The 23,103-nt window shown below is 42.4% G+C and overlaps 1 protein-coding gene and 1 long non-coding RNA gene across 3 annotated transcripts in view; one reads left to right on the top strand and one right to left on the bottom strand.

The window, feature by feature from the left end:
- Positions 1 to 183: 183 nt before the first annotated feature.
- fgf20b (fibroblast growth factor 20b) lies at positions 184 to 2,689 on the top strand. Its single transcript, XM_032527535.1, has 3 exons — positions 184 to 1,038; positions 1,304 to 1,407; positions 1,559 to 2,689. Exons 1-3 carry the CDS (start codon positions 732 to 734, stop codon positions 1,802 to 1,804), a joined length of 657 nt encoding a protein of 218 aa, XP_032383426.1. The 5' UTR covers positions 184 to 731; the 3' UTR covers positions 1,805 to 2,689.
- Positions 2,690 to 18,771: 16,082 nt separating this feature from the next.
- Positions 18,772 to 23,103, bottom strand: part of LOC116697215 (uncharacterized) — a 142,360-nt gene continuing 138,028 nt past the window's right edge. The window contains exons 4-6 of one of the 2 annotated variants that reach the window (XR_004333967.1): positions 20,207 to 20,261; positions 19,620 to 19,625; positions 18,772 to 18,782 (exon numbers count right to left, since the gene is read on the bottom strand). This is a non-coding gene — a long non-coding RNA (uncharacterized LOC116697215). Of the gene's footprint in view, positions 18,783 to 19,619; positions 19,626 to 20,206; positions 20,352 to 23,103 lie in introns of those variants that run through there. The other variant, XR_004333966.1, reaches the window with a different exon arrangement.

Raw genomic sequence — 23,103 nt, forward strand, 5'->3', positions numbered from 1 at the left:
GGATTTCAAGTCGCTCTGGGATTACAGGGCGTCAAATTCACGAGAGTGAAGGAAAGGTGGAAATCTTACACAGAAACAGACACTGAATGATTTCTCATGTCGTGGGTTGATTGAAAGTGCCATATATATTTGTGTTTCTACATTTAATTAGAATTGTAAGTGATGTAAATGCAGTTTACCACAGCCCTCCATCAACTCCCCCCGTGTCTCTCTTTATTTTATGCCTTAGGAGAAGGGAAAAAAAATCCCTGCCAGGGCACGTCTGAACTGTGACAGCCCCGCCCCATTACTAGTCCTGTGGTTTTGCACCTGCCTCACCACCCCTGCCACTTTGAGCGCAAACCCTCCAGGAGCTCCTTTACCTGCACTGCAGCGTTTATTCAGCCCTTACTGAATCTCGTCCTGCTATGTCTGAGGCATCACTGTGAACAGGTATGCAACATGAGGGCTATCTGAACAGCAACTGCAGCCCACCCCCAACTGATGAAGACGCAGTGGTAAAAGAAAAAAGAAGAAGAGAAAGGAGAAGTCGGCGCAGCCAGCAGCTAAGATTTGGTGAGTGGAGAGAGATCTGCACAACGGGTACATGTGCTAAGTAACGGAGGAGGTCGACGTAAACATGCATTAAGTGACAGTGGCGACCAGGTAGTCTACTACGCAAGAGCGCTCCCCCCCCCCACCCCACCCCCCCGGACCTCCTCACTGAACTTTACCCGCTGCGCTTTGACGCGATGGCTGCTGCTGCTGCTGCTGCTGCTGCTGCTGCTGCTCTGGGGGAAGTTGGAGGCGTCTTGCACGGCATCGATGGTGTCGCACAGGTCGGGTCCCATTTCCTCCTGACCCCCTTTGGGGACAGTCCGACGCTTTTGGGGGATCACCTCATACCTGGGGACAGGCTGTCCCGGAGCACCACGGCGGATTTAACGCACCTCAAAGGGATTCTCAGGAGGAGACAGTTATACTGCAGAACTGGTTTCCATCTGGAAATACTTCCGGATGGCACAGTGCAAGGGACGAGGAAGGACCACAGCCGTTTTGGTAAATACCGAGATTCTTATTACTTATATATTTTGGAAGCAAAGAAAATAAGGGAATAGAAAGTGGACAACAGTTATAATACAATAATATACACATCTGTCAAAATAACAAGAGGGACTAAGAATGATGAAAATAATAATCCTATATAATTCTGTGCCAATGGGCTGCTGCCAGAGTTGATTATTACTAGAAATAGAGATTCTTTGATAATATTCTTTCATCTTTCTCAAAGTCTGTACTGAACAACTGTGTTATTCTTCTCCAGGTATTTTGGAATTCATAAGCCTTGCTGTTGGGTTGATAAGCATTAGAGGGGTGGACACTGGACTTTATCTGGGGATGAACGACAAAGGAGAGCTGTATGGTTCTGTAAGTATCAGCTTCATGTCGCTCAAATCCATCATTTTTGACCACAAGTAGCTTTTTTCCCTTATCATATTTGGAGAATATGTTTTTTAGAAAGATATTATTGCTGCATCACAAATCAGGTCTTCTCTTATGTTTTGCCCTTTGTTTGCAGGAGAAGCTCACAGCTGAATGTGTCTTCAGGGAGCAGTTTGAGGAGAACTGGTACAACACATACTCCTCCAACCTCTACAAGCACGGAGACAAAGGGACGCGTTACTTTGTGGCATTAAACAAAGACGGGACCCCAAGGGACGGGACTAAATCCAGGCGGCATCAGAAATTTACACACTTCTTGCCCAGGCCTGTGGACCCTGACCGTGTGCCAGAGCTGTACAGGGATATCCTGGGACACAGCTGAGACCTGGAAGCCGGGTCCAGTTCAGGAAGTTGCTAAAGCCCTGGCAGGGCAGCAGAGAAGAGGAGAGGGCAGGCAAAGATGTGGCCGGTGCAGGCTGGTGGACAGCGGCCCCACCGGCAGGGATAAAGGAATCAGGGCCTCTCATAGGAATGCATGGGCCATCTCTCAGCAGCCAGGAAGACGGGCTAGAATGTCTGCAAGCTCGGCATGAGGGGGTTGTTTGTTTCAGAGGCCTGACGACCCTAAAAAGTACATGCCTGGAATAGGAGATGAATGGGAAACGGAGCTGAATGACCATGGAGCATCTCCTCTGGTCAGATGGGGACGACAGCTGAGTCCGTGGGAATCTGCACGGTTATGAAATGGTACTTTTCATTTGGATACTGTGTCAGAGAGTTGGTTTAGAAGGACTTTGAAGGAATTCATTTTTTTTCTTTTCTTACCTGTGCCTAGACCTGTTTATAAAGAGCAAAAAGTGTAACAATTTATTTATTCCTTTTAGGTACATATATTTATGTTATATATTTATTTATTTGAGAATATATTTTTACAGTCAGATACATGCAATATAGAAAAACCACTAGAAAGTGTATGGATTATACAAAGACTGAGACACTGTACCATTATGTCTTTTATTTTGAAAAAGCTCAGCTAGTGATATACTGTAGTAAGACCAAAAAAATATGAAACATACTGGCAACATTTGGAAAAAAAAACACACATCTGAAATGAATTTTATCACAATATGGAAACTGTGAATCAATTTAAAAAGAATCTTTGTAATGTTGACATATTAATTCTAACCTTACTACTGTTACATGTGTTACAGGAGGAATCTAAAGTCAACCAAATGACAATACAATTAATAAATTGCTCAAAATGTGATAAAAATGCTTTTTTCTTGTCAGCTTGTATATGACCAGAGATGTGGGTATGTTGTTGGTTGCTCGCTACGTGTCCACTTGTAACCAATGTTCCTTTAAACAGACCACATTGCTTTTATTTTTAACAGAGCAATATTTTAAAACGAGTAAACTTTATTGGTTTATCTTATTTTTATTTTATTGGGATCCACATTAGCTGATGCAGAACAACCACTACTCTTCCATGGGGTCCACACAAAACCTAAAACACTACAACTGCCTTTATCTTTCAGCGTTTAAACATATAAACCCGCTTACGAGACCAAAGTTGTCTTTCTTTATGGACACCATTAGGCCGAGAGAGGAGTCGTAGACCCGATGCACGCATAAAACTTCAAAGCCTCCGTCGTGAATCCTCTGAATGTGGAGGCCATGCAACGACACGATCAGGGCCAAATAAAATCTCACCTTTAGCTTCAATCCCTGCAACTTCAGCAGCTGTGTAAAAGTGGAGGTCAGAGCGATAAGGATTAAGTAACCTCACTGACAGTTTGAGGATGAAAGACTTGTTAAAACGTCTTATTAAATAAGACTTATGTCTTATTTCTTGTGTCTTTATTTCTTGTTTCTTTTTCTTTTTTTTGTGTAAGATTGTTTTACTCTCATCACACATCACATTAGTCCTATCATTTTTACCAACAGAAGAACAAGACAAAAATTGGAATTGTGAGGTGCAAAACAGCTGAATTGCTCATTTATTTTGAAGAAAAAACTATCGCATATCGGTGCACAGTTTCCTCCACGGCTGGGGGAAGATCTGTGTTGAAGCATGAAAACTCAGCCTCTGATCTCAGCGTGTGTGTGTGTGTGTGTGTGTGTGTGTGTGTATGATAGCGAGCCAGTGGGGGTGTCTCAATACAGGGAGCCAACCCTGCTGCCAACTCTCTCCTGTCTGCAGCGTGATACTGTGGGACTTTCCCGTCTGCACACCTTGAACATCAACACACTTCTGTCGTCGATTAATGAAAGCATCCCGTGGTGTATTATAACCTGCGTGCATGTGGACATCCCCTGTCCAGCGGGTACACACACGCAAGCCTATTACAACATGAAAAAAACGACTCTGGTGCTTGTTTTTGGAAAGATGCTGTCACTGCTCGTCTTTCTTGAGCTTCATAGAAAAGTTAACAAGCGTGAATGTGATGGACGGGGCGTGCTTCATTCCTGTCCCATCCCATCTTTCAAAGCTAAGGAGAATGTTTCAGCAATTATTTGTCCATGACTTTGACCTGCAGAGACTTAAATCTCCATGCAGGGCCCGCGGTCATCCCCCTTGTGCCCATGAAAAGCAGACCTTGTACAAATCTGAGAGCGTAACCCCCTCCAACCCCCTCTAAAATGGTGGAAATCCTGACTTGTGATACCTGATGCCCGGAAGTGCTATTTGGCACTTGTTTAACCAATGTTTTTAGAGTCTACCTGGCCCTGAAACAGATGCTTTTGTTCCACCTACTCCGCCTCCTCCAGGTGGTCTGTGGCTCCTCGCTGAAAACACTCAAACCCCTCATCCGCACACACTCTGGAGGGCCGTCTCACACGCTTAATAGATGCTCCCTGACTTTCATCACCTCCTCAGCAGTGGCCTTAAAGGGCTCTCGAGGAAACCCAATCAAGTGTGTGAATGTGTGTGTGTGTGTGTGTATGGCATGGGTCCACGGGCAGGTGTGGAAGTCAGTGATCTTCTGTGTCTATCTTCGCAGTCCAGTCAGACAGCGCAGGTGTTCCCTCAGCGCTCAAGCTCTCACACTCTGATCTCAGGCCTGCTGTTTGTCAGCCGGGGATATGACTTAGCAGCAGAAGGAGGCGGAGAAGGAGGGTGGAAATATAGCCGGCTTTGTTGTCTGCCCCCAATTATCAGAGAGCATAATTTCTATATTTAGAAGGCCACGTTGGGGAAGACAGGGGAGGGGCCGAGAAGCTCACCTGGTGCTCTAAAGCCGTGGCCACTTCTAAGAGTGTGTTTGCGCAGGGATGGTGTCTGCATCTTTGTGTCATTTGAATCCTGCAACTATTGATTTCAGGCTCTTTGTTGTTTGTTTATTCCTTAGTAAATTGCTGTGCGCACAAATTATGAGCTGCATGTATGTTTATAGGGATTACAGCAGAAGTGTAAGTATAGCGTTATCCTCTTGATACTTTTGGGCTTTCATCCGAGTCCAGAGAGAGAGAGAGAGAAAGAGAGAGGGGGGGGGGGTCATTCTGGAAGAATCTGCATCAATTGATCCCAAATATCATCCATCTATCCTTCGTGTTTTGTGGCCTGAAAACAAATTCCTCTTTCACACTTGCTGCATTGCACTCCGGTTGAGTTCAATCATTTTTAGTGTCATAGCTAAGAGGATTTTGTGGTCTGGCCTTATGCAAGGGGCAATTAGAGCAGCATGTCTGATTTACTGACACTCCACATCGCAAGCTGTCAGCTCCAGTGGAAAACATGCTCTTCTGTTTGCATTTCCATGGAGACATTAGTAGAAAACAACAATGTTTAGGTGTCGCGGGGAACAAAAAGGAGAAGAAAAAGCCGGGGAACTGTCATTTCTGCAGTATCTCTCGGTTCTAACAAGTCGGGGATCAACTCTGTGGTGCGTTTGCAGGACCTGCCAGCGACTGAGTGACATTTTGTTTAGTTAAAGAGATCTGAACACACTCCTGGAGGAGACATCTGAAGCATCCAATGCAGCAGCAGATACAGACACAGGTCGACTAGAGGTAAATGGGATATGAAAGAAGTTATGTAACATACTGTGATATACACCGATCTAGATAACGAGTTGGGTTTTGTGTAAAATTCAACATTTAATCATCATGCAGTAAAGTGTGTAACGCCACAACAATATCATTCTCCGAACGTCAAGAACATATCAGAAATTCCCGAAGTTAATTCACGAGGCAGTGGTTGAAAATAATATTTATACACAAGTAATACTTACGTACTGTCGACTACTTAAGTAGTGTTTTCCTCGTGGTGCTACTTAATTCTACATTTCAGAGAGAAAATATACATCACACATGTTGTTCCTAGTTACTTTAAAGATTAAGATAAACTAAAAAAGTAAATAAAAAAGATCATTTAATTAGAGCAGGAAGTAAGTAAAAAGTGAAGTAAAGTAATTAATGAGCAGAAAGAAACTAAAACGGTCCTCAGGCTGCATTCACATCAAATCAGTCGTTGCTGTGGTGCGGGTGTGTCGTAAAGGGCCCATTTTGCCTTCATTGGTTTCCTCCATGGTGCCCATTTTGTATATCTACTTGCCAGTTACGTCAGGTTATGTTTCAGCTTAGTTTTTCCCAGCATCCCCTAGCCCCAGATTTTGTGTGAACGCAGCCTTAGATCTGAGGGGAATGTAAATGTAAACATGCTGTGTTTTATATACCACATGTTCTAGTCTTAACGACTACTCAAAGCTCTTTTACGTAGTACAGGTCCCATTCACCATTCACACACATTCATACACTGTGGCCGAGGCTGCCGTACCAGGTGACCACTGCTCATCAGATACACACTCACACACATTCACACTCCGATGGCGCAGCATCGGGGGTAACTCGGGGTTCAGCGTCTTACCCAAGGACACTTCGACATGGGACTGCAGGGCCAGGGATCGAACCACCAACCTTCCTATTGGCAGTACCACTGAGCCACAGCCGCCCCTGCAGAGTCCAGTAAGGTTGGGTTTGTCACTACATGTAACCTCTTTCAATTCCACATTCATTTGATCCATTGTTCATTTAAGAATATTGCCAGGTGCCAATGCATCCATAACCATCTTCCATGTAATAATATAACAATCTGAAAGGACCCATTCTGCAAAATGAGTGCTTATATTTTCGAGAAGTCAGTGGATTTTTCACTGAAGTATTTTTACATTTGTTGTACTGCTATTTTTACTCTAATAAAACACACCACAGCTTTTTTTTTTACGTTTTTACATTTACATTTTTACATTTACTATTTATTCATTAGTACTGTTCATCATTACAACTCCTTAATTATGTAAATAATGTACCCTAAAAAATCCTTTAACTGTGTAAATACTGTGCATCTCCACAGTCCCCATATTTCTTTATTTATGTTTCTACTCTACAGAATTTACCTTCGGGGATCAATAAAGCATTTCTGATTTTTGATTTTTAAAGTAATTTATCTTCCAAAAAGAAGGAACCCAACACATTATAAGAAAGTTTTCTCTAATAATCTGGACATTCAGTTTAGGTATTCACCATGTCTTCTTGCTGTTACCCCCCCAGCCCCTCACATCTGCTGACCAAACGTGTGTGAGTCCCTCTGGAGCCCCTGTCACCCCTTCCTCTGGTCCATGTGTCCACGTTACAGAGTCACAAATTAGGTCTTGACATTTGGGCGCTATAATTGCCCCCTGAAAAGCATGAGGCATCAATTAGACCCTCAGCACCATGACAGGTTATCCCTACAGGACATAATGGTCCTGCTGGACTGCCCCGTGAGGGCACACACACACACGCACACACACACAGTTTACAGATTACTGGTTAAGTTTTGGTAGCCAAGGCAGGACAATCTGCCCAACATGTTCTAGAAATACTTTGACATTCTCACATAAAATTCAATCATCATTTTTGAAATGATAACTGTGTGCCAATACTGTGTGTGTGGAGGCCATGAGGAGTGGCAGTAGGTCTCTAATAACAGCATGGATGCCTTTGATTTCCCGACTCTGGTGCCGCCTGACAGTTCCTGCTCCCACAGGGCGTGGAGATCTTTAGGGTCAGAAAAAAAAGGTCAATTGGTTCATTTCCATAGCGTCTACTTTAAACATTCTTGTCGGCTTTGGAAGCAATTCAATCAGCAGTGAAAACACCGGTTAGCAGCGTGGAATTACCAGCCGTTGTTAACGATGCTGCGTACTCATAAACAAGACGGATGGATCCCACAGAGAAAGACAACATCAACTGTGTCAAATCATGCAGAAATTATTTGAACATATGTGTTGGACTAAGAAGATAATTAACTTAATGGATCTAATAATTACTTTTTTGTACATAGTTGAAACAAAAAGCTCAGTAAAATGCTCAGAACATTATGTATGAGTGACGAGGACATGCACTTATCATTTTCTTTTTCTTTGGATAGAATGTAATTTTCTAAGGAGATGACAGACTTATTTACATATTAGTATTTCATAAAGTGGCTTTATAAAAGACTAATAGACTTAAAATGGTGACCAAAAATAAATGGAATTTGGAAAATGCATGATGAAAAGCACGCCCATTGAGCATTTCAATTAAAGGGACAATTCACCCCAAAATCTAAAATACATATTGTTCATCTTACCCGCAGTACTATTTATAATCTAAACTGTTTTGGGTGTGAGATGCCTGGTGTTGGAGATATCAGATATCAGTTTCATGAAGGAACTATTTTCTTTCGACCCAACTACACCCCCCAACCTTGTCACCGCACAAAAGGATCTGCTCATGGACGATATGTGCATGCTCGTGACAGTGAGAGATGCAAGAAGATATTCTTCCTGGGCTCCACATAAGATATACTCCTATGCAGTATATATACTGCTGTACATACAAATATGGCATGACCATGTCACAATTTAGATCTGATTGATGAGAAACCAGTTGGGTAACCCTAAACCAAATCCTAAACCATGCACCTGAGAACAAGAACAGTAAAACAAGCAACATATGATTATGTTACAACTGCCATATCACACAAAACAAGAAAATATCATGTCATTTATGAGTTTCCCAGCTGCTCTAAGTGGATCAGACAATACAGTTCAGTGTCTCATATGGCTGCCGTGAAAACACTCCCAACAATCTAAATGACACAGATAAATGTCAATCAAATATGCTGCATTACATTTTTACATTACATATAATTCTCTATATTTAGGAGTATTTTGAGTTATCTGATGCAAGAAGGAAAAACAAACCTCTGTCTCTTCATCAACAGATTAACTCACTGTGTGAAGTCAGGCTTTCACTTAAATATGTTTGTCTTGATAGATCATGCCCAGTTAATTGTCTATTTTGACCATGAGAGGTGCAAAGAGCCAAAGTAAAGAGTCCAGCCATGTGTAATGCTCACTGCCTTTCACTGCCTGTTAAAGAGCATGATAGAGGAAGACTGTACTCTCACTGCCTACCGGTGAAAGTGGAAATGTGCTTTGTTGCCCCTCAGTCAGGCGGAAAATTGCAAACCCATTTGTCATTGTGTGCCAAGATGCAGAGGTCAGTCAATGGATTCCTTCATGACAAGCTTACGGAATCAAATGTTTTTCCACGGCCTCACCCTTTCACACCTGCACCTCCAGGTAAAATAACAAAACAAGGGAAGAAAGAGAGAAAAGAGGGCTTAGAGCGAGCGACTTAAAGACGGGGGAGAGAAAAACGATACGAGAGAAGAATTTACCGTGAAACCTTGCACGTCTATTGCCCGTTTCAGCTTATTTGAACCCAATGTACGTTTTGCTCACAGTGGCAGATGAAATGCCAGGATTTGGCCAACATCCAAGCCTGGAGAATACCACAAATCATTCCTGGCTGCGACCACAGAACATTCTTACCGGCTCAAAAGGATGTTGTTTGTTATCCTCTGGGTCAAAACAGCAACTGCTTGATTTAAGGTAATAACAGAAACACTTAAGAAAACCTTTCCACAGCGTGTTTGACTGCTTCATCCTGCAGAGAGGCTCTGAGGCTGCAGCCGTGTTTCCCACAGATCTGATGCACGTGGAACATCAAAGACTGATGCCAAAACTGATTCAGCTTTCAAATCAGTAGCTCATTTTCATAGTTTGACTGTGTCATAGTGTGTGTAGAAGATCATGATCAAAGACAAACAGTTGACATAGTTGTTTCTGCAGCAACGTGTGAGACAAAAATATCTTTTTTGTCACCAAATAGTTGTTATGTCAAATGCCATTAGGTTGTGATGGGATTTTGTTCATCTAATTACTGCAGCAGTTTCATTTAAATGACAAAATATATGATTATTAAGGGTTAAAAATGAAACTGTGCATCTTTTCAACAGCGCCCATTCTATCCACAAGTGGTGAATAATTGGACAGTGAATTTCTGCTCATTTCTAGTTGTTTAAAGAAGCCATCATTCAGCAACTTCACTGAGAGAGATTAACGGGACTGTCAGTGCCCGATCTGTACCGGAAATCCAATTTCTTCTACGCATGTGCAAAGGTAGACCGAATCGGGTTTCCGGTGCAGATTGGGCAGCAACCAGAACCACACCATTGTCACATGAAGAGGTAAGTTAACTAGACTTTGAAAGAAATGGACACAGCAACACCATGGTCTTCGACGGAGACAAGTGAAGTCTGTTTAAAGCTCTTTTCCGGTGATGCTGAGCGTTACCGAGCAGCCTCCAACTGAGCTTGAAGACGTAGATGTGACATGAGCAACTTGTCTGAAAGTTGTAAGTCTTCTGGTAGCTGTGCAAGAGAAATCTCAATCATTCCCAATGTAAATAGATAAAAGAATAACGTTAACCAATTTTGACATTAAGATGTTTTTTCTTCCATTGCCTGCATAATTTCCCCATTCCCCCGTGATCATAGCTTGTTACCCTTAATTCGTTATTAACAACATGTACTTTTCTTAAAATATCTTTCTTTGTGGATACATGTTACTATATAGGAATTCACTTGCCACATAAAGAAGTATTTCCAATCCATCAAAACAAGAACAGAAATATTTGATTCCAATGATCTATATGGGCTTCTCCCTTGACTGTTTGCCTCCACGCCCCCCCCATCCAGAAAGTCGCATGGTCATGACACAATTGTTAGCCTATTTTTTTTTTTAAAACAGCTGCTACAGGGCCATGACATGAGATACATGGTAATGGAGCCTTTTATACATTGTTGTGTCGTTTCATGGCATCTGCCAATTTTTCTTCTAAAGAACATGGACTGTACACCTGTTTTTACTTTTTTCCTTAATTGTTTTCAGAAATGTTGGATGAGAGATTGCGTTGCGTTACAGAAGCTAGTGGAACAGAGGCCATCCCGGCGTGACCTCAGGACCTCAGCTTCCTGTAGATATTATAAAAGAACATCGGTGAAACATTGGATGGGACAACCTCCTGCTAACAAGGTCATAATTACTCTTTGTGTTATCATATTTTTAAACCATGCCAATTTAATAATAAAGAAGCTGTAAGAGCTATTTGTATGTCCTATCAGACCAAGAGAGGCTGTAGCAGCGGAGCCAGAGTGTATTTAATAAGAGTGTGTTTATTGCTAATGGGTTAGTGTGATATTTTGTCAAGTTATCCTTAAATTACACAGCCAAAAATAATTTCCCTTTCCATTTCAGAAGTGTGTCCAGTGATTGTGAACATTATATCTCCTTGGACAAGATTGTTGCACAGATAGAGTTTAAATAGGGCTTTGCCATACAGTACATTAATCTGTTAGTAGTAGTTACATTGTGTAAATCACAGGGCTAAACGTGAACAAGCCCCGGCGAGTTACGGGGCACAAGTGATCCAAGAGTGCTGCTTGAGTCCCAGTTGTTTTGTAAAAAAGAAAAGAAGTCTGAGCCAACCAGAGAACCACTTTAGAGGAATCAATGGGAATCAATAGAGCTGTAATCTGTGACGCTCCAAACTCTACATCGAATCCATAACTACATTACTAATGCACAAAGTATGTATGTGATGTAAAAGGTGGATGGAAGTGGATTCAGACAGTTTACACAGCTGGCATGATGATTGTAACCTCAGATTACATTCAAAGTGGACTTTTTATCAAATGAAACGAGAAGATATGATTGACTTTTCAGTGTGTTAGGTCACTGGTGTGGCTCCTTTCACTGTGATCTTTGGGAGTGCAGCGGCGCAAAATATTGTGGGGAACTTCAAACAGGCGTTGCAGCAGATCTCAGATCCTCCTCCACAGTAATAACCTTGAGTGCTTCTGGAGGAAGGAAATCCCCTGGCCAGGAAAGACACATCGCTCCACTACAGAGGCAGCGAGGCGGGCGGTTTAACACAGCCAGGCCACAGACTCCATGACAACACACAAGACTAGATAGGACAAACAAGGTTTATGGTAATAGAGTCCATTTTCAGACACAAACATCCACACACTACTAATTATATTTAGGTTCAACAATTTGAGGTGGTGCCATTATTTAGAATTTTAGCAAATCATTTTCATGTGACAAATGTAACTAGCCCATGGGCTGAATAAAAGAAGTGGACACAGCCACCGTGACACTATGGTTTGTGGACTTTTGTTTGTCTGTGGACGGGTTAAAAAGCTTTCGCCACCTTGGTTTTTTAGAGTCAATTTTTCAGATTTTAAACTGTCTGGAGCGTGTCATTTGAAGGACTTTTTGTCTGCCCACAATGCAGTGACACAGAGCAGGTTGAAAATCGCCTCACTTGGTCTGACATGACATAAAAACAGCTTCTTTATTATTAAATTGGCATGGTTTAAAAATATAATAACACAACGAGTAATTATGACCTGTTGGCAGTTCAGCAGCTAACCCTAGAACTAGTTAGCCAGCTTGGTTGTCAAGGTGCAACCAAACGTTAAACATGGCATTTTTAAACAAGCACAATGTTGCAATTAACTTTCATGAATTGAAAACCAACTGTGAGAGCGTTAAAGTTCTACACCCAAAGACAAACCTATTTAAGTGCACACAGTGCCATGGATATGCATTGCTAAGCTTCTATCTTGATTGACAGGTCGCTTTAGACGCGGTAGAGGCTTGCCAATCACTGGGAAGCGCCACCCTTAAGCATACCGTGCTTTTTGTCAATTTTAAAATAAATAGGACCCTCATTTATTACAAATTCAATCCCAACCAGCTGCTTACGACTGCAGATTTCTCCCAGTTCATCAGTTGCACTTCAAAACCACCTTTATTTTGCACTAAGCCTGCCTTTACCCCACTATCAAAGGCAACGACAATACATCCCGAGCAAGAAGCTGCAGCATGTGACAAGCTGCGAGTTGAGCAAGACAGAAAGAAGTTTCACCCTTCAAAGGAAACTTCTGCACAGTTTTTAAATTTGAAAACAAATACATTATTAATACAGTGAAACAAACAGTTAAAACATACCTTGGTCCTTAAGATTAGTTGAGAAACCTTCCCGTTCCAGTACCTGGTACACTAAGAATACATAGATTTTGCAGTGGTTGGACATAGGTAGGGTTTAATGAAGCTTTGGCCTTCTCTTCCTCTTCCTGCTGCTCAGAAGGCATGCATACCTCTCCACGTCCCAGTAACTAATCACCATACAGATCTGAGCAAGAATAGAGTAGCTGAACACACAGGAAATATCATATTCAAGCTTTCTAGAGTTTCACCTGTCCTTCCTAAGTTCATTTCCCATGCCTCACCCATGAAGATGTCAGTGTTGTGTGCTTCAGTGGGCAGAAATTACACTTCAAAGCCTCAAGACCCGGCAGAATAGTTTGGGGAGTAGCTCAAATGTTCCAGTGTTTGAGCAGAGGGCCATTTATATTCCCACGATAATGTTTACTGGGCTTCTGTCTGGTTGGCTTTGCTCCTTCACCAACCCAGGTGTGTTTTTATTGGATTCAAACTTATCAGTGAGGTGATCTGAAGCCTGTTGCCAACTAGGTAGGTCAAGTCTCTGTGTTATGAAACCAGAAACATTTGTTGGGACAAAGAAAGACAGGGCATGATTTGATAGTGAAATGAAGAGAGAAGTGTGGATTCAGAAGTAAAATTTGCATCAAACGTTCCGCTTAACTTCAGTTTGAGCTCATGCATCCAAAAACAAACAGGAAATACAATCGGTTTACCTGCATGGTTGAAAAATAGATTGAAGTTACCTTTAAGAGAAATGAGCCAGGACAGGCTTGTCTTCAATAGTTGACAACCTCCTGCTGGGGAGGATCAAAGTGCCTCTCCGTGCACATTAGGAAAATACAGGGGACTCATTTCAAGCGCTCAAAGTGCCACACAGATGCTTAGCCACACATTCCCCCTGTCAGAGGCAAACAAAGACAGTGTTCTGGGAGGAAAAAGGTATGCTGTTTCCTCAACATGCCTCACCTGCGGTGACCAATCACAATAGCAGTTACAATCCCGAGCCCTGAAGGAAGATAGGTGAGGGTTTATGTTGTCATTGGTGGATGTTTTACAATCGGGCGTAATACATCTCGCAGTTAATGTTTATTTTCACAGGGACCACCTCATTCCTTTGGTCTGACCCAGAAGGATGCAGCGTATAATCATAACAGCATTGATAGGAGCGTGTTTGAATGTCTGCAGAGCGGCAGACGTTACACATTCATGCAGCTTCTGCTGTGTCAACAAGCAAGCTGTCATACTGTGAGCTGCAAATTTTATCTTGTATGTACATGTAACTGTTAAAGTACAACAGTGCCAGATACTAGAGAACTTACTTTATCGTTATTTGAAAAAAAAAAATGTTTCTCTTCACAGTGACATGTCTAAGAACTGTGTGGAATAAAGGTTGTTTTTTAGTGAAGATTCCGTCAAAGGGGTAACATTTGTGCTAGGCTCCCCAGCGTGGTGGTTGCACTGAGAAGCCCATAGTGTTCCTTTATCAGTCATGGTTGGTACTAGTGATAGCCCCGTTTTATCTGATATTTGCGTTTTTACATGTATCGGTAGCACCATGGCAGTCAACTACAAATCAAACCCTTTATTTCAATGGCTACTTCTCAGGTTTATTGTTTTCTTAAATGATTTAAATGTGTCGACAAAGGACCTTCTGTTATGACCTGATTATGTCTGTGTTATAATATAATAGTAACATAACAGTCTTATAATATGTCAGCAAGCAACGCATCATCAAGGCTGTGTTGTAGATGTTGATGCGCAGTTAATCATGTGCAGTGCACCCATCCACATGATGCACATTACACATATCATCCTGGGTGATGTGAATGGAAGATGATTGCAAAAGTGACACTGATCTGTGTATTATTATTTTTTAAGAAATGACAGAGCAGATTCCGAAAACAAATCCAGCGTGGCAGGGTTTACATTTTTAGGATGTAGATTGAGGGAGCAAAAGCAGTACTGGCGCCAAATATCGGCTCAAGAAACTCGGCCGCCCGTATCGGTCGTCGGCCAAGGCTGATGAAAAAACCTTGGTATCGGCACCAGAAAATCCATACTGGTCGATCCCTAGTTGGCACACCAATTTTAAAGGGCCAGCTGCACCCTAGCCTAACATTTACCGCCTGGTGCTCCTTGACTTCGAGCTAGCAAGCTATGCTGAAAATGTTTTGAAGAAATTTTAGACCGTGCAAAAAGGTGGGCGCCCATACATAGAGGTGTACTCCTCAACGCAGCAGTTTGACTCTGACCTGCGGCCCTTTGCTGCATGTCATCCCCCTCTCTCTCCCCTTTCATTTCTTCAGCTGTCCCATTAATAAAAAGCCTAAATATGCCCAAAAAATAATCTTTAAAAAAAAGGGCAAATTATAAGTTTAACCATGTATCCAGCTAATTTAAATAGCTCACTTTACTCTATTGGGTGAACTTTTACTTCATTTTATATTATGTGACATTTTCTATTATCGGCCTGCATGTTTCACCAAAGAAAGTTCCTTCCTGAGACCATTTTGCAGAGCCAGTGTTGCTGAGGCCAGTTCAGCGCTACCCAAGATGAGTGTGATTGGTTTGAAGAATTTCAAACAACCCTGAGTATTTTTTTCTCTTATCCCACAATGTATGCAGCGCTGTGGAGCGTCCCTTCTCCAAAGCACCCTGAAGAAGGGTCTGGCTACTCCATAAAGCATTCAGGGGACGGGAGGAAAATGTGCTCTGGTTTTAATGGCATTTCTTTAAACCAATCAGAATTGTCATGGGCAGTGCTGAACTCCGCACAGAGCTGCCGCAAAATAGTTGTGCGAGAGAAAACTCAGATTGGACGGATAGTCTAGCTAGCTGTGTGGATTTACCCTGCAGTTAAGAGCAGTTAACCATAGTGCTCAGAAATCCCAAAAAATCAAGTGGAATGTAAAGGATATAGACTAGGCCATGCAAGACCCAAATTACAATAAACATGCTTTTATTGGCCAGTGGTCCATAACAAGTTAATATACACTCAATATCAATTTTTTTTTTAATTAAAAAATTGCAGACCCCATGACTTTTTTGACCCGCTGACTAATGTAAGTCCAATATTGACACGTCTTTTAGCTCTGTTTTTGGTCTCCACCAACTCAGAAGGAAAATATCTGGCTCTTTAGCTGCTAATTGCTCCACTGTGTTCACTGGCTAGTAGCTAACTTTGTCTGCTGTTTGGTGCTGTGCAGCAGGGTTCAAAATGAACTTTTTCATCCACGAGCCAAATGCCTTGTGAATGTTCAAATTTTACTAGGCACTTCATAGATTACCATCGTTTATTTTTGGCTGGAGAGTGAAGACAAGAAATATGAGGGCAGTGACTGTCGACCAAAATGAGTAAAGTTGCAGGTGATGTAGCCATCATTTTCAACAGAAAAAGTAAGATAAGCCAACTTTGAAGAACTGCTGTTTTGAGGGTGAGGATGATGAGTGTAAATCTGCTAGCACTGTAGCTCAGGACCTCACTGTCTGCAACTCCCAAATCAAAGCATGGGAGGCCCTGAGTTCCTGTGCCAGGCTGGAACTCAGGGCCTCCTGGAATCAGCTGGAATCTGACAGAGCAGTACTGATAGCCTCAAGCTTTGGGCTGTCCCGAGACCATGTAATGGAGAACATGCCCATGTACGTTGATATGACGGAGAAGACAACAGAAGAGCCAGTGAGGTAGATAATTATGGGAGCAGACATTTGCACAGGCTTTTGTGAAATCTCCCTCTTGCTCATTTAAAGCCAACATGTTTCTATTTTGCCACTGAAAAGCAGTAACGTGCCAAAGTCTACTCTCTGCAGCATGAAGGCTTCTCCCTGCTGTGATGTTGTAGGGCAGAAAGAAATTGAAGAAAAAAGCTGATGACAGGGTACTTTCATGTTGCTTATCGTGACAGCCTATCAGAGAGATCTAGATGGGCCAGACAAAGTACCACCAGGTCCCGTAGCTTTGAGCGGAATCTCATCTGTTTCATCATATCTCCCTGTCTTTAGTACTCGGGGAGATGGGAGGTTGGTGGTCCACGCATTTAGACCACAGTGAAAATAGAGGGGGAGTCTGAATGACAGATAAGTCTTGTCTCATTCAAGAGGAGGCATCTGTGTTGTTATAAAGGACTTACAAGTATGGAGCTGGATGAAAAGAGAGAGAAGCTCTGATAAACTACACACACACACCGTCTCACGCAACACTTCTCAGGAGGAGATAGCGTTCTCATCTCTTAAATGTCCCTAAAGCTGTAAGGGGGTGCATGTGAGGATGGAGGCAACAGGATTTAAAAGGAGACATCTAGAGACTGTTGCATCGATTCTCTAGAGTAAAAAAGATATGTGTGTGTGTGTGTGTGTGTGTGTGTGTGTGTGTGTGTGTGTGTGTGTGTGTGTGTGTGTGTGTGTGTGTGTGTGTGTGTGTGTGTGTGTGTGTGTGTGTGTGGCAGTTGCTCAGTCCACAGGGAGTTGGATTGGGAACCGGAGGGTCGCTGGTTCAAGTCCCCATACGGACCAAAGTACGGAGTGTGGACTGGTAGCTGGAGAGATGCCAGTCCACCTCCTGGGCACTGCCAAGGTGCTCTTGAGTAAGGCACTGACCCCCCCCCCAACCGCAAAGGGCAGTTCAGCAGTCGCGGCCCACTCTCTCTGACATTTCTCCACTAGTAGACTATCAGTCCATTATAGGACCTGAGCATGTGTGTGTGTATTTCAGGCTTGTGTGTAGTGTAAGTAGTGTGTGAATTGTAATTTCCCCATAGGGGATCAATAAAGAGTATAAATTACTTGAGTTGAAGTGAGATGTTGCCTCTCTGGGCCTGCACAGCCTGTCAGCATGTGCTGTGATGATGTTTCCCGACATCACTAGATATCACACACAGTTAGGGAAACATTAACGTGAGGGAGTGCAAAGGCCTTTCTCGAGTTAAGAATTGTACCAGGAGCCAGTATGAGCTTGAAAAAACAACAACTGCAAATCCTAATATATGGCAAAAAAATACACCTGAAATCTAAATCTGTTCTTATGTACAGTATGTGACAGAGTAATTAAAGAAATCAAAAGTCTACAGCTGGCAGCTCTGTGAGACAAAGGCAGTGGTGCTTTGAGCTAAATGCTAATGTCAGCCTGCTAAAACGCTCATGAAGACAATGCTAATATGCTGATGTTAAGCATTTATAATGTTTACCATGTTCACCAGCTTAGTTAAGTTAATCAGAATGCCAATATCATTAGGATTTATCATCTTGGGACCATGAATGTCTTTATAAAGTTGAATTGCAATCTATCAAATTACATAGATGGAAAGATAGAGATACAGCTGATTCAGTCTGGATCAAAGTGGTAGACCAAGTGACTGACATTGCCATCCCTGGAGCCATGCTGCTAGCGTGGTTAGTGAAAAGTCACTGATCAGTGTGACACCTCTAAACCCTTCACAGCGCTGCTAATGATGACTACCGGCACAGAGAGGGTGCAGGTATTTGGCAGTGAAGGTATGTAATTTCCTCTTTTACTGTAACTCTTGTTCCGTGCTTGTTCCTGCACGGAGTCGCAGCGGGAAACTCCAACTTCCCGAGACGGAGCACACTCTGCTCCTCTGCACCAGCCGCTGCCAGGTGTCAACTTGTGATGCCTTAATAAAAAAGCATTTTTTCCATGCTCGTAATGTATGAGTGAGAAGTCTATAAATGTCTTGAATGCTGGCTTGATGTATTTGTTCCGTCTTAGTTTAGACTCTATTCTAATAGAACATCAGTTTCTAATTATAGATTTGTCCTGTGGTGGTAAATTTGGAACAACTTGGAACCTATGAACCAAGGTACCTGTCATCTTTTATCATATTTCATCTCCACTTCATGATAGTACAACTGCTGTAAATTAAGCCATAATACAAAATCAAACAAAACTGCTAATGGGACTAATTTTAGACCTTTCTTAAATGTGTTCTACATTGTTCAAAAACTTGGCTTCAGACGCTGCAGTCCCCAGTGGAATTCTTACATGGTAGAGATAAGGACAGACTGCTCTATTAGTCAGTGCAGGGGGCCCCTTAAGGGCCCAGAGAATCTGATGTCCACACACACACACACACTCTCTCCTGCACTCTAGCACTTTCTCAGCAGTATGAGGTTACATACGTGGAAAAAGACATCTACATCATCTAGCCTCCTTTTCTGTGAACAAAACCTAGCCTCTCACTCCTGTTTCTGGTGACATCGGGACAAAATGTCAAAAGTTCCCAAAAGGTTGCCGGCAAAACAAAGTATTCTCTAAATGGGAATGGACAGGAGCTAGTATTTTTAGATGACCTATGTATCAGTTGCTATTTTTACCCGCATCTTTTGTTCAGTACGACGACCTGTGACCTGTGAGGTTCTTACTAAATTTTAAAAAGGGCCAAAGAGCATAAAGTGTACCGAAGTGCATCCCCGGGATTACAAGCGTTCCAGGGTGAGAGTTGGTAACCTGTGGTAGCTGCAGGCTAGCAGGGTCACAGCCCACCCAAGGGGGAGGGGGAGACAGGGTCACAAAGGCTGAGGAGGATGCGTGTTCCCAGACACAAAGTGGACAGCTCCAGAGCCCAAACACAAAACACAGGAAAGCACTGGCAGACAGACAGGAAAGGCTTGATTCTTTCATTCTTTAAAACACCAAGTTAGAAAATTGGCAAAACAAATGGCAATGTGATGAAGCCAATAGAGACCTGATATCAGGTGAGATCATGTTGACACTGAATTGCACTTTGAATCTAAAGATGTCTCTAAGCAGTGAGGAAAAATTACAATGTTGACAACGCAAGCCAAGTAAATGACAATACACTCTTGCATACTTGATTGCAGCGGGGTCCCTCAGGAAGAAAAGGTTATAGGATCTCTGAAAAGGCGGCCATTGTTCATCATCTCCAGCAAAATGACTTTGTACAATCGAGAGGAAGAAAGACAAACCACTGGACCAATGCGATAGCAGCCCATGAAAGTGGAGAGCACTGATGCATGAGTGAAAAGCGCCGTATGTCAAATATAATTGTCCTGCCCTGGAAAAAAAAAAGCTAGCGATGTCTGATTTGATTCCCTCCTGTTTGGCTCAAGTTACTTCCTGTCTTCTTTAAGCACGTTTCCCGAGACAAAAAAGCTCATAGAGAGATTTTGGGATTTTCCGATATCGTTGTCCACCAAAGAGCTGAGTTTAATGACCTCTAATTTCCTGTTTTTTTTTCCTTTCTTTGTTTGAATGTCTTGTATACATTTCCAAGATTTACATTTCAAACCAATATTTTTGACATTTTGGGAAATGCGCAAATGTAATTAGCAAGCTTCAGGTACTGGTGGGCAGAATGTTTTTACCTCTGGTTTCCCCCTGATCATTCTCTTAGCTTAGCATTAGCTAATTAGCTCTAAACAGTCCCTCCAGAAAAACTCCATAATTCAACGCATAATCAGCCAAAGTCTGCATATCTATGCTGGGGCTGCATTTTTCAAATACGGCGCAATTTCGCCGCATGAATTGCTCATTTCTGCGCAAAATAACGCAGGGCTTGCATGATTTCATAATCTCGCATTTTTGTTGCAAAACAGTCACATACATTTTAGCAGAAAGTTGAAAAATGTTCCGTTTACTTCTCACAAGAGGAGCCATTTTCCCCTGTTGCCACGTAAACGTTAGGAAGTGACGTAACTATGCGACAAGACAAACAGTCTCTTTTTCATCGAACCGCAGTTTTTTTGCTATTTCATCGCATAAAATTGCATAAATATCTCACATATTCCGTCGCATTTTTTTAAGAAAACATGCTGCATAATCAAGGATTTTTGATCGCAACAGTAACAAAAAAAACTCTTTGGACAGACTGCCTAAATACAGCTGAGGATGGTGGGAATCTAATTAGTTTTGCAGGAAATTATTCATAAACCAAAGTACTGGTGAAATAGAAAGTTGACCTGATGGTGGCACTAGATGAAAAGCCAGGGGGTTACCAAAGGAATTACATTTCATCCTGAGGGAAACACCATCACACAAACTAGTAATTTAGTAAATATTTGGACCACAAATGTCTGTAGGCCTACAAAATTGAACGGCAATTCATCCAATGGTTTTTGAGATCTTTCAGTCTGGGCCAAAGTGGTGCAATCACTTGTCATTTGTGAAATATTGTGTCCAAAATAAGACCAAAACAAATGTATTTCTTTTTAGAATTCCACCCTCCATGATTGGAGCTGTTAAGTCAAGATGGAGGAGTAGGATGTCTCCCGTGGACACTTGTCACGCTCCATCCTGCTTCTTGCTGTCCTGATTTGTTGGCTCCGTGGTGAGATGTCGGCAGTGGCCCTTCTCCTGGCTTTTCTTTTGCCCGGTTGCCCCTGTCCTGGAAGCACGTCCAGCTGTCCCATCATTCTGTCAGCGCCGCTGTCTCCCTCAGCCCCAGATTAAAAACGCCAAAGGGGCCGCCAGGAAAAGTGGCTCGCCCCGTCTCTCAGGACTTATGTCAAAAATGTTTCAGTCCTCAGGTAATTTGCTACAGTCTGGGATCCTTTCACTATTACTTCAAAGAGCCTCGCAAAGAGAGGGAAAGAGAGAGAAATGAAAGGGAGGAAAAATGATATTTAGTTGTGGGTAGTGACAGATCTACATTCTTGAGTATTGACATGCAATCTGAGTGAGGAGTCCTCCTCTGGGGATGCTGACTGAGTCTACAGCAGTCCTCAAATCCGACTGATAAAAAGCACTGTGTCCATGGACCTTCGCCCAAAATCAAGCTAAGTTCAACAAACTGACTCAACTCCAAAAGAATTCACAGTCACTCCTATGCAAATAGACAGCACACTAGACAGTTGAATGTTCTTTTTGTTTCAAGGCTTAGAAAATCTGTTGAACAGTTTCTCATCTGGTTGTTAAGTTATTAAGGACAATGTGCATAAGGATTTTTACAAACCTAACAGCACATATGTCAAAAACAATTTCCTTCTGTGACCTTTTCCTTGAATTGTAGCCCAAGGCAGCTCTTCTTAATCTGGAAGTAGGTTAAAGTGTCTGAATTTGTCTTAAATGGTCTTGGATTGGTGCACTTACGTAAATGTTGGCAAGGGGAGTTAGTTCTGCCCTCTGTGTAAGACAATCCTCTGCTATTAGACTTAAATACAAACTGGTTAAGACTTGTGGAATGAGGAAGAGAATCTGGAAATGTCAGTTAAATTGAACTCGGAAAACTTCACAGGTTTTGATTTATTGGCACAGTAAAAAGAACTACTGAATCAGGGCAAATCAGAAGTAGTTCATTTAAGTCACATCCCGATCCACAGTCAACATTTGGTTTTTATGGTCTGGATCATTATAAGTACCTGCCTTGTGCACTGTTTGCGTGTATACTTCCAAGGTGTGAGACACCATTTTTGAAATGCACCTACACGAAGGTATTTGGAGATCCAGCAGGCCATGACAAACCCGTGACATCTCCAAAGCACATCTTGAGTTTTCTCCAAATCAGGAATGCATGCGTGCATTCAAGGCAAACAAAAACAGTGATTAAAGAGGGTAACAGGATCAGCTCTAATCAGTGTGTCCTGAGAAAATGCCAAGGAGTTTTCAACCATTGTCAGGTCACTCCAAGAGGTGATCTCTTTCCCTATTAATTATGTGCCGTGCCGCTGCAATCGTCCTCTCCAGCGTGAGCGACCTTCTCTGCTTTCATACGTCTGAGCAGGATGATCAAAACACACAGGGAGACAGTGTGGAGAATCAAGCTCTCAGTGATGTGTCTGCCCTCTCATTTTTCTGACAAAGAACAATGGCCACCTCATAACTAATGGCACTCGCACACAGAGAGCTTCTCCAGCGCAAAGAGGAGCAAAGAGGGGGAACGTAACCATTATCCAAAGACATGTTCCATCATGCAAATTCTGTTTTCTCAAGCCAAATTTGTCGATGCTTCCCTGCTGGAATTATTCAGAGCTTGTAATGTAGATTTGATTATCAGATAAAGAGTGGGGAGAGCATTGAGAGACACAAGAAGAGAGAAGAGTGATGTTGGTGGATCTTGGACTTATCGCTGATAGAATGGCTCAATGACATCCTCTATTTGGCCCAAATGACAGCCCCCTTTTGTTATCCTCATTGTGAGAGGTCAGAGAGGATGGAGATCACCTACTTTGCTGCCTGATGGAACTACGCTGTGTCAATGCTGCCCTCTGTTGGTTAAAGTTTAACATCTTCAAAACCTGCTACTACTGTCACACCCTGCACCTTTCACTACAAGTGCTTTTCACTTCATCTTCTACAACAGGGGTCTTCAACGTTTTCCAG

This window comes from Etheostoma spectabile, chromosome 10 (assembly GCF_008692095.1).
Source record: "Etheostoma spectabile isolate EspeVRDwgs_2016 chromosome 10, UIUC_Espe_1.0, whole genome shotgun sequence".
Classification (NCBI taxonomy): domain Eukaryota; kingdom Metazoa; phylum Chordata; class Actinopteri; order Perciformes; family Percidae; genus Etheostoma; species Etheostoma spectabile.